The following is a 16,003-nucleotide window of genomic DNA, read 5'->3' as shown; positions in this document are numbered from 1 at the left end:
TCCGTTGCATGTGGAACATGCAAGCCATGTCCAATGCTTTGTTTGTTTGTGATTAAAGGCCTCATTCATCAATATTCCAGCTATATGACGGCGGTCTGTAAATAGTCGAGTCTGGACCAGGCAATCCAGTGATTGACACATCACGAGCATCGATCCATGTAAATGGGATACAATGACATGCATCAACCAAGTCAGTGAGTCTGACCACCCGATTCTGTTTGTCGCCTCTTACGGCCAGCATGTGTTGCTGAAGGCCTATAGTCTCTACTCGGTTCTTCACGGGTCTCGTCTAATGCTGTAGTGTTAACAAGTTGATCCTGGATCCAACTAACGATAAAAGGTGTCTGGCACCCCCAAGGGACGCAACTCTCCACATCGAGATTGATCATCCGCTGACAGTTTAAAGTAACAGCTGATCAATATTTAGTCAGATTGCTGTCTTAAAGTATATACTAGGAAGGAACCAGGGAATTTCTTCATTTCCTCAATTGCCGAACTATTAAAGATTTACATAGGATGTTTGAATATGTTCGTGTCAGGATCAACAGTAACAGCCTACACATATGACACAAGGCCTGCCTCGTCGTAATATTGCCGTCCGGTATACGTCGTGCCTCGTTTATACGGACACTTGCGTCATTTCACAATTCGTCCGTATAAACGAATTTCCGTATAACTGAAACCAGCTTCTTACTGGAAGAGTTACTTCCCATCAATTATGCAACTCATGACAAAATTCCTTATACATATTGTTTTTATTAATTTCGGCGAAATCGTGTGTGAAGCGATCGGAAGATCGCACAACTCACCGTTATTAACAGCAACCACGGTCAGAATACCGCTATTGACGCCTTGAAACGAATTTTAGTTGACAGAGAATGGATACATATATCATAAATGACATACTTTGACTCGTTAAAAGTCATATTTGTTTTTGTTTGACGATTCTATGTCAACATGAAATTCTCGCGATCACGCGATCACGTGCGCGTGAGCCTTGACGGTGACTGGTTCCATGTAAAAAATAATACCCGAGAATAGCGATCAGCTGCTTCGCTTAGGGTTATTATTATTTTAAATATGTTTAGTAAAGGCTGCATATAATTAAGAAAATAATGGAATATATTATTCCTGATAAAAAAAAATAGTTTCAGATACAATTGTTGTCGATCCTTGCATTAAAAATCCTATAAAGTTATATCATTGGGTGTGTCTTTACCGAATCACCGGTCGATTCCAAGAAAACGTGTGTACAGCTGATTGCTGTTTCCGGCTTAGTTTACGAGAAAATACACAAGGTAATCTTAATCCCTAGATATAAAACAATGCCTCGTAATGTTCTCGTAATACGTAATGAAGTTCAACTTTGACCTCTGACCTCCACAGACGCCACATTTATCGAGGGGGGATTACATGTACAATAAACAAGCTCGTCTCAAACGTAACTCAGTGTCACTGGTTAATTGACTTCTCACGAATCAAAGATATTACCACCAGCGGAAGTGTACTGTCCGGATAAGTGAGACAATTTTAAAATGGCCCAAAACGTACTACAAAAATCTCTAAATAAAATACAAAAATGGGCTGACAAATGGGGCTTCTCCCTAAACTCAGAAAAAACCACAGGAATAGTATTTAAACACAAAAATATGCAACCCGCCACCCTAAACCTCCAACTAAACAACAAACCAATCAAATTCCAAAAACAAACCAAATTCTTAGGATTAATCTTCGATGAACATCTCACCTGGGATGCTCACATTAAAAACCTTGTAACCAGATGCAGCAAAGACCTAAACACGTTAAGATGCCTAACCGGCTCCAACTGGGGGGCCTCTAAAAACACCCTCCTCTCACTCTATATATCACTAATTAGGTCCAAACTAGACTATGGCAGTGCCATTTACGACACCTTAAACAACTCTCTCATTAAAAAACTAGACTCAATCCAGTATCAGGCCCTAAAACTAATCACACGAACTCAACATGGCACCTCTTCCACCTCACTCCAGGCCTTAACAGGAGAAATGCCACTTAAACTACGTAGGGAACAACTTACCCTAAACTTCTGGGCCGCGTCCCAATCAAACCCACTAATCGAAAACTAAATAAAACAAAATATTAGCCCTAGAAACCAAGCCCTAGCCCGGAAACATCCACTACTTACTCCAATTTCCCAAAGAATAACCAATTACCTAAACGAACACAAAATAAATAATCTTAAACAAAACAATAAATCATCCAATATCTTCACTCCAAAACTAATAATACTAAAAATAGACACAACACTAGCCGATACACTAAATAAACAGACCGATCCTAACATCGCCAAAACCACCACACTAGCATACATACATGAAAATTGGCCAAATTGGTGTCACATATACACAGACGGATCCTCAGATCCGATCTCAAAACACACAGGTTTCGGAGTCCACATCGCACAACCAACCAAAGACACACAATCTTACCGACTCCCAAATAACCAATCCATATTCACGGCCGAACTAATGGGCATGGCCTCAGCACTACACAATCAGCAATCTAAAAAAACACCAAAAAATCCTCATCCTAACCGACTCCCTCAGTGGACTACAAGCCCTCAAAAATAAAAACACTAAAAACCGCCCCAAACTAATAAATCAAATACTCAATAGCTCAAACAACTTAACTAAGGTAGGTAAACAAATAGAGTTCATTTGGATCCCCGCCCACGTAGGAATCTTTGGAAATGAAAAGGCAGATAAAGCAGCAAAATTATCCCTTAAACTCCCAGAAATAAGCTTAAACTTACCCAGCTCAAAATCAGAAATCAAAAGTGTCACTAAACAAAAAATTAACAAAAAATGGCAAAATATATACCAAAACTCAAATAGCCATATCAGGAAAGTACTAAAAAAAACCCTAAATAAACCCAAAATACTACACCCATCCAAAAAAATCGACAGAATAATTACCAAACTACAAACAGGCCACACCAAACTAAATAATCATCGTAAAATAGCTAAACTACACACAACAGGAAACTGCCCACATTGCAAACAACAAGAAACACCAGAACACGTACTCATTCACTGCACACACTACCAAACACACCGAACAACACTACAGACCACCCTAAATCTTAAAACCGGACTTACACTAGAATCAATCCTAAATCCACAAAATAAATTAGAAAAATTCAAAGCCTTAGGCATATACCTAATAAAAACAGGACTAATTAGTCGCATTTAAACCTCAAATAAAATATTAAAAACAAAACTACCTTATTTGATAACCACCCAACACACACAGCTCCCTTAGTTCGTCCCCCACCCACTCTTGGCATTCTTTCCAAATCTCAAAATTTCAAAATTACTATATAAGTAACCCCTAAAGCCCCCTCCTGGGTTGCACAAACTCACTTTTCCCCTTACTTACTTACTTACTTTGGAGATTTAACGTGCGCTTTCCGACTGATGCGTATTTCGCTCACGGGCCCGGCCAGGCCATTTAATGTGTTTCCGAAAGGGGCGAGGGTGGTCTGTGCAACCCAAGAGGGGGCTTTAGGGGTTGCTTATATAGAATTTGGGAATTTTGAGATTTGGAATAGATGCTGATGGGGTTGGGGAGGAGAACTAAGGGAGCTGGGTATGGTGGATGATTGTTTGTTTATGTGATTTTGATTTGGTAGGTTATTATGTTTTTAGATGCGTTTTATTAGTTTCGTTTTTATTAAGAATACGCCTAAGGCCTTGAAGTTTTCTAGTTTATTTTGTGGGTTTAGTATTGCTTCTAGAGTGAGAGCCTTGTTTAGATTGAGGGTGGTTTGTAATGCGGTTCGATGTGTTAGGTAGTGTGTGCAGTGGATGAGTGCGTGTTCTGGGGTTTCTGGTTGTTTGCAGTGTGGGCAGTTACCTGTAGTGTGTTTTTTAAAAATTTTTAGGTGGTTATTTAGGTTGGTGTGTCCTGTTTGGAGTTTAGTGATTACTCTGTCGATTTTTTTTGATGGATGGAGAATTTTTGGTTTGGTTAGTGGTTTGCTGAGCACTCTTTTGATTTTGCTATTTGAGTTTAGATATAGGTTATGCCATTTTTTTGTGATTTTTTGTTTGTTTACACTTTTAATTTCTGTTTTTGAGATGGGTAAGTTTAAGCTTATTTCTGGGATTTTAAGGGATAGTTTAGCTGCTTTATCGGCGTTTTCATTACCGTATATTCCTACGTGGGCGGGTATCCACAAGAAGGTTATTTGTTTGCCTGCTTTTGTTAGGTCGTTGGAGCTTTTAAGTATTTGATTTATTAATTTAGGTCGGTTTTTGGTATTTTTGTTTTGGAGGGCTTGTAGTCCACTTAGGGAGTCAGTAAGTATTAGGATTTTTTGGTTGTTTTTGGATTCTTGATTGTGGAGGGCTGAGGCCATGCCCATTAGTTCGGCCGTGAATATTGATTGGTTATTTGGGAGTCGGAAGGATTGTGTGGTTTTAGTTGGTTGTGTGGTATGGACTCCGAAACCCGTGTGTTTGGAGGTCGGATCTGAGGATCCGTCCGTGTAAATGTGACACCAATTTGGCCAATTTTTGTGTATGTATGCTAGTGTGGTAGTTTTAGCTATGTTTGGGTCGGTTTGTTTATTTATTTGGCTAGCTAGTGTTGTGTCTATTTTGGGTATTTTAAGTTTAGGGGTGAAGATATTTGATTGTTTGCAGTTTTGTTTAAGATTTTTAATTTGGTGTTCATTTAGGTAGTTTGTTATTCTTTGGGATATTGGGGTAAGTAAGGGGTGTTTACGAGCTAGAGCTTGGTTTTTAGGGCTGATGTTTTGGTTTATTAAGTTTTGGATGAGAGGGTTTGATTGGGACGCGGCCCAGAAATTTAAGCTTAGCTGTTCCCTGCGTAGACTTAGTGGCATTTCTCCTGTTAAGGCCTGAAGTGAGGTGTAGGAGGTGCCATGTTGGGTGCGTGTAATGAGTTTGAGAGCCTGATATTGTATTGAGTCAAGTTTTTTGGATAGAGAGTTGTTTAGGGTGTTGTATATGGCGCAGCCGTAGTCTAGTTTTGATCTAATTAGGGATATGTAGAGAGAGAGGAGAGTATCTTTGGAGGCTCCCCAGTTAGAGCCAGTTAGGCATCTTAGGGTGTTTAGGTCTTTACTGCATTTAGTTGTTAGGTTTTGGATGTGAGCATCCCAGGTGAGATGTTCATCGAAAATAAGTCCTAAGAATTTGGTTTGTTTTTGAAATTTGATTGTTTGGTTGTTTAGCTGGAGGATTGGGGAGGCGGGTTTCATGTTTTTATGTTTGAATACTATTCCTGTTGTTTTTTCTGAGTTAAGGGAGAAGCCCCATTTGTCAGCCCATTGTTGTATTTTATTAAGAGATTTTTGGAGTAGATTTGTGGCCATTTTCATGCTTTTAGTGCGGATCCAGATGGCTCCATCATCCGCGAATTTTGATGTGTTTACTTTAGGGGATAGACCCTCGAATAGATCGTTTATCATTATATTGAAGAGGGTGGGGCTGAGGATACTGCCCTGTGGAGTGCCATTTTCTAGGGGACATTGGTCCGATAGAGTTTGGTCTATACACACGGTTATTTTACGATTGTTTAGGAAGTCCTGGATGTAGTTTATTATCTGACCTTTGAGTCCTATTTTTTTAAGTTTTTGTATTAGCCCATCGTGCCATACCATGTCGAAAGCTTTAGAGAAGTCTAAGAAGATGCCTGTGGTATATTGTTTATTTAGTTGTCCTGTCTTAATATCTTGTTCTAGTCGGGCGAGGTTATCTAGGGTTGAGCGGCCAGGAGTGAAACCGCTTTGATCTGGGTTTATGGTGTTATTTTGGGTTAAGTAATGTTGTAATCTATTTTTAGCCATTGATTCCATTACTTTACATAAGTTTGAAGTTAGGGATATTGGTCTATATGAGTTAGCTTGATTAGCTGGTTTATTAGGTTTAGGGCACTTTTCCCCTTTTTGGAAACACATTAAATGGCCTGGCCGGGCCCGTGTGCGACATACGCTTGCAGTCGGAAAGCGCACGTTAAATCTCCAACATAAGTAAGTAAGTAAGTGCATTTCAGTGTTTTGTGTATGAAAATGACCGTCCGGTTCCGGAAACTGAATTTCCGGATATACGGGTAAATTTATATAGTAATTATTTCGTTTTGAATGAAAATCGTCCGGGAACCGAGGTTTCCGGATATCTGAAGTCCGTATAAGCGGGGCACGACTGTATATGCATTTAATCTGTCTTTAAACAAGATACGCAAAGGTCATCATCTCCCCCTGCCTTACTGTATAATGCCAGGTCAATGTATCCCCCTGCCTCACTATATAAAACATTGTCACCATCTCCCTCTGTCTCGCTGTATAATGCCAGGTCACCATCTCCCTCTGTCTCACTGTATAATGCCAGGTCACCATCTCCCTCTGCCTCACTGTATAATGCCAGGTCACCATCTCCCTCTGCCTCACTGTATAATGACAGGTCACCATCTCCCTCGTCCTCACTGTATAATGACAGGTCACCATCTCCCTCGCCCTCACTGTATAATGCCAGGTCACCATCTCCCTCTGCCTCACTGTAAAATGCCAGGTCACCATCTCCCTCTGCCTCCCTGTATAATGCCAGGTCACCATCTCCCTCGTCCTCACTGTATAATGCCAGGTCACCATCTCCCTCTGTCTCACTATATAATGCCAGGGGCCCGTTTCACAAAGAGATCGTAGCGCTAAGACGGTCGAAAGTCTATGTTAAAGTATAGGAGTTACGGTAATCGTAGCGCTACCATCTCCCTCTGCCTCACTGTATGATGCCAGGTAACCATCTCCCTCTGTCTCACTGTATAATGCCAGGTAACCATCTCCCTCTGTCTCACTATATAAAACATTGTCACCATCTCCCTCTGCCTCACTGTATAATGCCAGGTCACCATCTCCCTCTGTCTCACTGTACAATGCCAGGTCACCATCTCCCTCTGTCTCACTGTATAATGCCAGGTCACCATCTCCCTCTGTCTCACTGTATAATGCCAGGTCACCATCTCCCCCTGCCTCACTGTGTAATGCCAGGTAACCATCTCCCTCTGTCTCACTATATAATGCCAAGTCACCATCTCCCCTGCCATGCTATAAAATGCCTTGTCACCATCTCCCCTGCCTCACTGTATAATGCCAGTTCACCATCTCCCTCTGCCTCACTGTATAATGCCAAGTCACCATCTCCCTCTGTCTCACTGTATAATGCCAAGTCACCATCTCTCCTGCCATCCTATAAAATGCCTTGTCACCATCTCCCCTGCCTTCCTATATAATGTCAGGTCACCATCTCCCTCTGCCTCACTGTGTAATGCCAGGTCACCATCTCCCCCTGCCTCACTGTATAATGCCAGGTCACCATCTCCCCCTGCCTCCCTGTAAAATGCCAGGTCACCATCTCCCCCTGCCTCCCTGTATAATGCCATGTCACCATCTCCCCCTGCCTCACTGTATAATGCCAGGTCACCATCTCCCCCTGCCTCACTGTATAATGCCAGGTCACCATCTCCCCCTGCCTCCCTGTATAGTGCCAGGTCACCATCTCCCCCTGCCTCCCTGTAAAATGCCAGGTCACCATCTCCCTCTGTCTCACTGTATAATGCCTGGTCACCATCTCCCCCTGCCTCCCTGTATAATGCCAGGTCACATCTCCCCCTGCCTCACTGTATAATGCCAGGTCACCATCTCCCTCTGTCTCACTGTATAGTGCCAGGTCACCATCTCCCCCTGCCTCCCTGTAAAATGCCAGGTCACCATCTCCCTCTGTCTCACTGTATAATGCCTGGTCACCATCTTCCCCTGCCTCCCTGTATAATGCCAGGTCACCATCTCCCCCTGCCTCCCTGTATAATGCCAGGTCACATCTCCCCCTGCCTCACTGTATAATGCCAGGTCACCATCTCCCCCTGCCTCCCTGTATAATGCCAGGTCACATCTCCCCCTGCCTCACTGTATAATGCCAGGTCACCATCTCCCCCTGCCTCACTGTATAATGCCAGGTCACCATCTCCCCCTGCCTCCCTGTATAATGCCAGGTCACATCTCCCCCTGCCTCCCTGTATAATGCCAGGTCACATCTCCCCCTGCCTCACTGTATAATGCCAGGTCACCATCTCCCTCTGTCTCACTGTATAGTGCCAGGTCACCATCTCCCCCTGCCTCCCTGTAAAATGCCAGGTCACCATCTCCCTCTGTCTCACTGTATAATGCCTGGTCACCATCTTCCCCTGCCTCCCTGTATAATGCCAGGTCACCATCTCCCCCTGCCTCCCTGTATAATGCCAGGTCACATCTCCCCCTGCCTCACTGTATAATGCCAGGTCACCATCTCCCCTTGCCTCACTGTATAATGCCAGGTCACCATCTCCCCCTGCCTCCCTGTATAATGCCAGGTCACATCTCCCCCTGCCTCACTGTATAATGCCAGGTCACCATCTCCCCCTGCCTCACTGTATAATGCCTGGTCACCATCTCCCCCTGCCTCCCTGTAAAATGCCAGGTCACCATCTCCCCCTGCCTCCCTGTATAATGCCAGGTCACCATCTCCCCCTGCCTCACCATGCCTTTACTGTACCAAGCTGACACTATTCAGGACGTATCCTTTCTTACGGTCTGCGCGAGAGTCGACGTCACGCGGTCATTGTCTCAATGAATAAATAATACCATCAAAGAGCCTACGATTGTGAAATTACCCAAAGGCACAACATATTATTTTAATCATTTGTCAACCTTTTAAGGAATTCGACATTAATGTATTTTACAAAATCTTCAAATACACATCCTTCACCTTAAACGTTGTTTTCAAAGAATTAGACCGGGTTTTAATCAACGCTAAGTAGCCCATAGCATGGGATAGCGAAGTACTCGGCTTAACAAACTGCCGATGTATCGACTTTCTATTCCCGTCGTCCCAAGGGAGTTTTCATTCTTGAAATCCAATACTCGTCTGAGAAATTAGCCGTAGTCACGTGACTCGGCCTGCAAAGTGTCCAGACGCCTACACGTATGTAGTAGCACATGTACCCCTGTAACCAACCCAACTTGCTCAGATGTAGCCTTGTCGACATGTACAGAAGGGAACCACAAATGTCTTAATTTGTGATGGTTTTCAAACCTACGACTATCTGGCACTTTTTGTTATCATAACTTTTTCATGAATACAGTACACCAATAAATGTATAATTCCCTTTTTTTGTGGTTACCAGGTATATTTATGTCGCTCGATCCTGTTCACGTAGCTATTGCACAATGAACTGACTCGATCAAAAGCTCAAGCCCCTTGTTGTGAGTGAGTTAGAATTTAACGTCTAAGTCGCTCCTCACATCGGAAACATTAGACGACGGAACCACGACACAAGAATGAAGTGACACGACGGTTGTTAAGATCGAGATTTGAATGTAATGCGCACAGTTGAAATAACTAAATATATGATTGTAAAATTATTTATTTTCGTAATAATTTAATGAAGTAATGATAATTACCTCGCACAAAGAACTATTGCTGGCTGTTCCGCCAGTAGGACATGTCACGCATTGGGCATGCTTAAAATAATACTGAGTTTCGCTCAGTTGCACGCTCAATCCAGGACAAAGGGACGTAACTCTAGTCGGGAAGGGACTCATTATTCTGGCGTCGCGCTGAGCTACATACATTCATAGAATGGAATGTAGAAGTGATTATGTATCATGGAATAGACCAATATATACCGCCACATGATTTGTCAATTAAAATCTCCCCCACCCCCTATACGAAGCCGCTTTTACTACACAAGGCAAACGAGGGGTGTCAACATTCTCGGTTTTATCCAACACACTCCATAGCGTTCACATATAATGCATGTCGTTGCAAGTTAAATGGGGTCAAAGAGTAAACACTCTTATCTCGATATATTCGCTGTCGCAATCTTTGTAGTTTTATCTCAGCAGATAATATTTCAACAAACAGGGCATTTATTGTGTTGTTTGGTTAAGGCAAGAATAACGACAGCGTTCGTAATCATTCCTATTGTAATAGGAATACAAGATAATGTAGGAAGTGTGCATTACATTCTGGTTGACAAATGTGGGAACATGTTTCAAGTAAGACTATGTTTGATATATATGTTGATTAACAACACGACCACTGTTATGCCCCGTCCTTAGATATGACAGTATCTACAAAAGACTGGTAATGAAACATTGCTTACCTGATAGGCAGAAGACCGGAATCGGTTCTTCAAATTCATGCTCACATCTCGAACCTGTTCGCTGAATCGCCTAAACTCCACCTGGTCGCAAAACCAAAACATTTCAATAAGTGAGCAGACGATACTGCACGTGCGATGGTTGTCAGAGTAAATAGAGAGTAGGGGGGAAGTCTCGTGACGTCACAGCAGTCTGTGAACGTGGATCCGATGATAAACAGACGGACACGACATGACGAACTCAAGCCTTTTATATTGGGGTGGGGTATTTCACGTGACAGGCAGTAGACCCGAGCGATTTAGTGTCAAAAGCTGTCCGTCTCATGTATTAACTTGCTGCGGGCGTTCTTAGATCCCCTAGCAAGCGGTACACTCAGATGGACCATTGATTATTTTTGAGAGGGACATACTACCTTACGTCATCGGATTTATCATATAGAAAAAGATGTTTTCAAAAGGAATCAAATCATTTGCTACTTTAATTGTGGTGGATTTAGTCTTCGGTATTAAATAGCATGCGGATATGTGGGGAAGGCAAAACATCAGTCATTACATTTATACAGTGAGCAAGACTTGCGAAGGAGAGGTATAATAATAACCTTGAAAATAGTATTTTTTGCTATACATGTATGATATAATGAACTCTTCAATTGATCATAACCGCTGTTACAATGTCCGCATATATGAACTGTCTTCTACAACCGTGTGGAGATCATTGAAAAGAACATTTCTGTTGTGATACGAATGTTTGTTGTTTAACGCCGCACTCAGTAATATTCCAGCTATATGACGGCGGTCTGTAAATAGTCGAGTCTGGACAAGACAATCCAGTGATTGACATCATGAGAATCGATCTACGCAATTGAGATACGATGACATGCATTAACCAAGTCAGCGTGCCTGACCACCTGATCCCGTTTGTCGCATATTGCTGAGAAGTATGTACGATAAGAAGAGATGTTTCCAGTGACAAAACTAACAATCAGTCAAGTGTTACCACAGTGTCCTTATTCTTATCACAATATGCTGCAAGTGATTTCCAAACTTTACATGCTTATCCTGCACGAGACAAATGGTGCATCTCGAGTCATGGATCGATGACGTCACTTGTGATGCGTTCATGTGCGTTGGTTCACGCAACAAAACAGTTTGTTCGTTTGTGCATCGAACCAGTCTAATATCACTTGAATATGAGTAATTCTTTGGCTATTAACCAACATGTATGGTATTCGCGTTTCTTTTGTCAGTGAGTATATAGCGCTTCAAAGTACACTTAGGTAGGTTTATAACAGCTGAATCACAGCACATTGGTATGTTAATAACACAGCTCGGGGAACAGGAATGACTGAAGACTCAGTAGTTTGATAATGCAGCTATTCAGTTACCTTTGTTATCTTGTAAAGAGAATCCCCTGAAACAGACAAAACATATGGTCGTTAACATCTACTGCTAGAACATTGATCACTTAAGACAGACGTGTTTATACGGTCCCGGCAACGTCTTGAGGACGTTGGATGAAAGACTGACGTTACTGACGCCGTAGTTGAAACTTCCTGTCTAACATGCAGGTAGGTAATACACAAGGTAGAGTGTAATTGCTCTGTGTAAACAAATTAAAAACGCTCATTTGGAAAAACCCACAGCACAAGAATTCTTGATCATTAGACACGTTGGGATATTTATGACTACCGTAATTGTAGTTCCTTTCCATAAAAAGAGACATACACTGACTGTTAACTTGTGCCTTGCATCTATTCTGCACTGGGGATTGATTTAGGGGCGGTGTGTGTGTGTGTGTGTGTGTGTGGGGGGGGGGGGGTGATACGAACCAAGAGCACGTAAGACGCTTTAATACTAGTTGTTTTCTGGCTATATGCAAGTCAGCAATTTAACATAGCCACTTAATATATACTATAATATGGTGTATAGGAGGTGCCTTCCAGGTTATGTCTATTACTTTGGGCGGTGGGGCAGTACAGTGTTAACATCATGCCAGGCTCAAGTTGGATTCTTGGATTCGCCCACTGTAATATGGATGAGATAATGCAAACTGTGTGCATTTTACACACATGCTCACTATAATTCCACTTTACACGGACATGTTTCTGTTAGTTACTTCGTCAACAGACTGGTGGGCATATGGGTGCGGAGATAGACAGAAGAAGGATGGAGTGTCAGTAGACACGGGTGTGGACAGAAGGGACTGGTGGGTATATGGTTGCAGGGATAGACAGAAGAAGGATGGAGTGTCAGTAGACACAGGTGTGGACAGAAGGGACTGGTGGGTATATGGTTGCAGGGATAGACAGAAGAAGGATGGAGTGTCAGTAGACACGGATGTGGACAGAAGGGACTGGTGGGTATATGGTTGCAGGGATAGACAGAAGAAGGATGGAGCGTCTGTAGACACGGATGTGGACAGAAGGGACTGATGGGTATATGGTTGCAGAGATAGACAGAAGAAGGATGGAGTGTCAGTAGACACGGATGTGGACAGAAGGGACTGGTGGGTATATGGTTGCAGGGATAGACAGAAGAAGGATGGAGTGTCAGTAGACACGGATGTTGACAGAAGGGACTGGTGGGTATATGGGTGCGGGGATAGACAGAAGAAGGATGGAGTGTCAGTAGACACGGATGTGGACAGAAGGGACTGGTGGGTATATGGGTGCGGAGATAGACAGAAGAAGGATGGAGTGTCAGTAGACACGGGTGTGGACAGAAGGGACTGGTGGGTATATGGTTGCAGGGATAGAAAGAAGGATGGAGCGTCAGTAGACACGGATGTTGACAGAAGGGACTTGTGGGTATATGGGTGCGGGATAGACAGAAGAAGGAAGTGTCAGTAGACACGGATGTTGACAGAAGGGACTGGTGGGTGTATGGGTGCGGGGATGGACAGAAGAAGGAAGTGTCAGTAGACACGGGTGTGCATATATATAAATCATGTGTGAGAACAGATCATTAACCTCAGTATCTCAAGTAGAAGTGCTGCGTTGAATGCATGGAACAATGGGCGAATTAACGAAATCTGCGTCCTCAATGAACCTTCATCCTGATAACATGGCATCATTTCGTTGTGGACACTCTGTTCTTCACATTTTTTACCCTGTGACCCTCTGACTGTGGGTCGTGAAATATCTCCTCTTGATCTCTCTAACGGCAGTCGGATTCCCCAGTTTGTTTCCGGCAATATGTAATTGGTTGGTTAATTATGCACGTTGTTTAGCTGAATCACAAACAGCCGGAATGCGCCTAATCAGCGCCATGTTGTGTGGATGATGGGTGACGTTCAGAGAGAACATGATATACAGAAGCACGTGGAACTAATCACAAGGATCATCTCCGCACACAATGGAAGGCAATTTACTCGTCATATAAGATATTCATGTTACTTGTAATTAGACCCATGGTTCCTACTTCGCTCAGTCAGCTGGTACACGTGGCAGCTACCATCTTCTTGGAGGTGGCTCATATTTAATTTTACACCTACATTTATTTACATTTCAAATGGTACTATACACCTTAAGTTATGCCAGTCTTGAGTATCGGGAGTATATCATAGTTGTAAAACCCATGCAGACACGAGTAGTACATATTGCTCCGTGTTTGTGAAGTAGCTTTGTGTTACATGCATCACACGTGTGTCCTGGGTATAAACCATGGGCAATGAAATCAAGAAAGGCACCGCTATTGGAAGGTATGCACGTACCACATGATCATCCTACATGTATCAGCTCGATCTCCTAAAATGTCATATGTACCTGGTTCAGTGAAGAAACACAATTTACGTCGTATTCCCGGCCACAATATACTCAGTGTATCCCACTGAGATATATAGAGGCTATCACGCGAGTGTGTCTGGGGATGGTAAATATCCTGTATTAGGAATAAGCATTGTATTTAGCGATCCTTCACGAGCTAAATGCATCGTGTTTAATTCTTATACAAGATATTTAACATCCCCAAACACACAAGCGTGATGACCTCTTTATCATATAATGTCATTCTTCAATTCGGTGCTCGAAAAATCTCTTCCCATGTCTCACAAACATTACCCAAACATTGCAAGTTTATATATTACATCAGAGGGTAAATGATGTGTCAGTCGGATAGTGACAACAGTCACATCAGTTCCAACTGAAACCTGTCTCTTAGACAGTGGCGTAACTACCTATAAGCAAAACAACAATTGCCTACACGAATTGTTTCTACTTGCCTTTCGCGGCAATCCATCGGTCTGTCCACTAGAGTAGCCGCCCCTTATCAAAGGAAAGCTACTCCAACCCTAGTCTATGAGACGTCACGTACGTTTGTTTAGAGTCTGCCTGTCATAACGTTCCGAAGTGCAGTCAGATGTAAACATATAATGATAGCAATTATCACAGTAGTTTCTCCAGGTTCCCGATGGTTAATTCTGAGTCAATCGCCGAATGATAAGGGCGACGCCATGTTTGTTTGTAAACACTGAAAGTAGTCCCTACTTATGATATTTGCATCTCTGCCCGCTTATGACTCCAACGGATATCGTTTTTATCCGTTGGCTTTATCCTGCCGAGAAATCTACCCATTAGACCTATATGACAAATGAAGATACATAACTGCGTTGCTTGTGTTCGGACTGTTTGCAGTTTCCCGTACCATGCACACGATGTCCACCACTATCACAGGGCTATACGTACCTTAACTCGGACACGTCACAGATGTCTTACAAATAAGCATATATGTAAATCCAGATGTCCTTTGTGTCACGTATATGACTCCCAGCAACCACTTTGACAACAGTGTGGTTATCGGTGTCGTAAACAGCCCAACATTCCATCACAGTCCTCCTATGGTGCAGAAGACAGGATATCATGTACTCTCGTCGGACTGAGACGGGAGACAGTTTCTGCAACTGATTCAAATACAGTTGGTGCCTCAACGCCAGCAGGTAAATGTGTACACCACAGACTTCCAGTGTTATGGAATATCATTGACGTCATCCTACACCATGGCTCATTAACAACTACAACGTGAATGGCGAGAAGCGGCTGATGCTTGGCCCTGTCCCGAGTCGATATGTACAGGCGTTGACTAGGGAGCATACCACTAAAACAACGCTGATCGATTTCAAACGCTGAATGGTCTGATGATGAACATATTTCATGATTAATTGATACCGATCAGTCATCATGATCACGCTGCATCCAGTCCAGACCAGCATGGAACGCATGTGCGCCTTATAGTAACACATGGTTCGTGTGTTCGCCTTATAGTAACACATGGTTCGTGTGTTCGCCACATGGTTCGTGTGTTCGCCTTATAGTAACACATGGTTCGTGTGTTCGCCTTATAGTAACACGTGGTTCGTGTGTTCGCCAGGTGGTCAGCCGGCCATTGGGTTAACCATGTCAGCGAACAGCCGGCAGCTCTGTCATACTTACACAGCTTACTTATATCCATCATCAAATAACTGAGAGAGATTAATCTTTTACCATCTACTGTAAATACATAATATATATTTAATCGGCTTTCATCAAACCAATTCGCCAATTTGCGAGCAACAAAATCCTCCCCTCACAAAGAAAGTCAAATCTATGATACGTGACGTGAACAAACAGTACATCAAAGGATTACCTTCTCCAAATTCCAATCATTATCTGTTTTCAAAATGTGTAGTACCAGGTATCACGTTCCCAGGGGTCGACCATAACAGGGAACGGGGAAGACCTGGTTCAAAGCGTTCCATTGTGGATCGTTCGTGCTCCCGATTCCTGGATTGTCTTGTCCAGAGGGTCGTCGGGGTAGCCTAGTAGTT

General features: G+C 42.9%; 1 protein-coding gene across 4 annotated transcripts in view; it reads right to left on the bottom strand.

Annotated features, from left to right (window-relative positions):
- LOC139447842 (uncharacterized) overlaps positions 1–16,003 on the bottom strand; it is a 53,344-nt gene that overhangs the window by 13,916 nt on the left and 23,425 nt on the right. For all 4 annotated transcript variants that reach the window (XM_071229320.1, XM_071229328.1, XM_071229341.1 and 1 more), the window contains 2 exons: positions 11,589–11,614; positions 10,207–10,287 (listed from right to left, as the gene is read on the bottom strand). In XM_071229320.1, coding sequence (XP_071085421.1) covers positions 10,207–10,287; positions 11,589–11,614 — 107 coding nt within the window. The remainder of the gene's footprint in view (positions 1–10,206; positions 10,288–11,588; positions 11,615–16,003) is intronic.

Source organism: Haliotis cracherodii, unplaced genomic scaffold (genome assembly GCF_022045235.1).
Source record: "Haliotis cracherodii isolate W230 unplaced genomic scaffold, xgHalCrac1.p SCAF_10, whole genome shotgun sequence".
Lineage (NCBI taxonomy): Eukaryota > Metazoa > Mollusca > Gastropoda > Lepetellida > Haliotidae > Haliotis > Haliotis cracherodii.
This window is presented reverse-complemented; position numbering and strand designations above follow the sequence as displayed.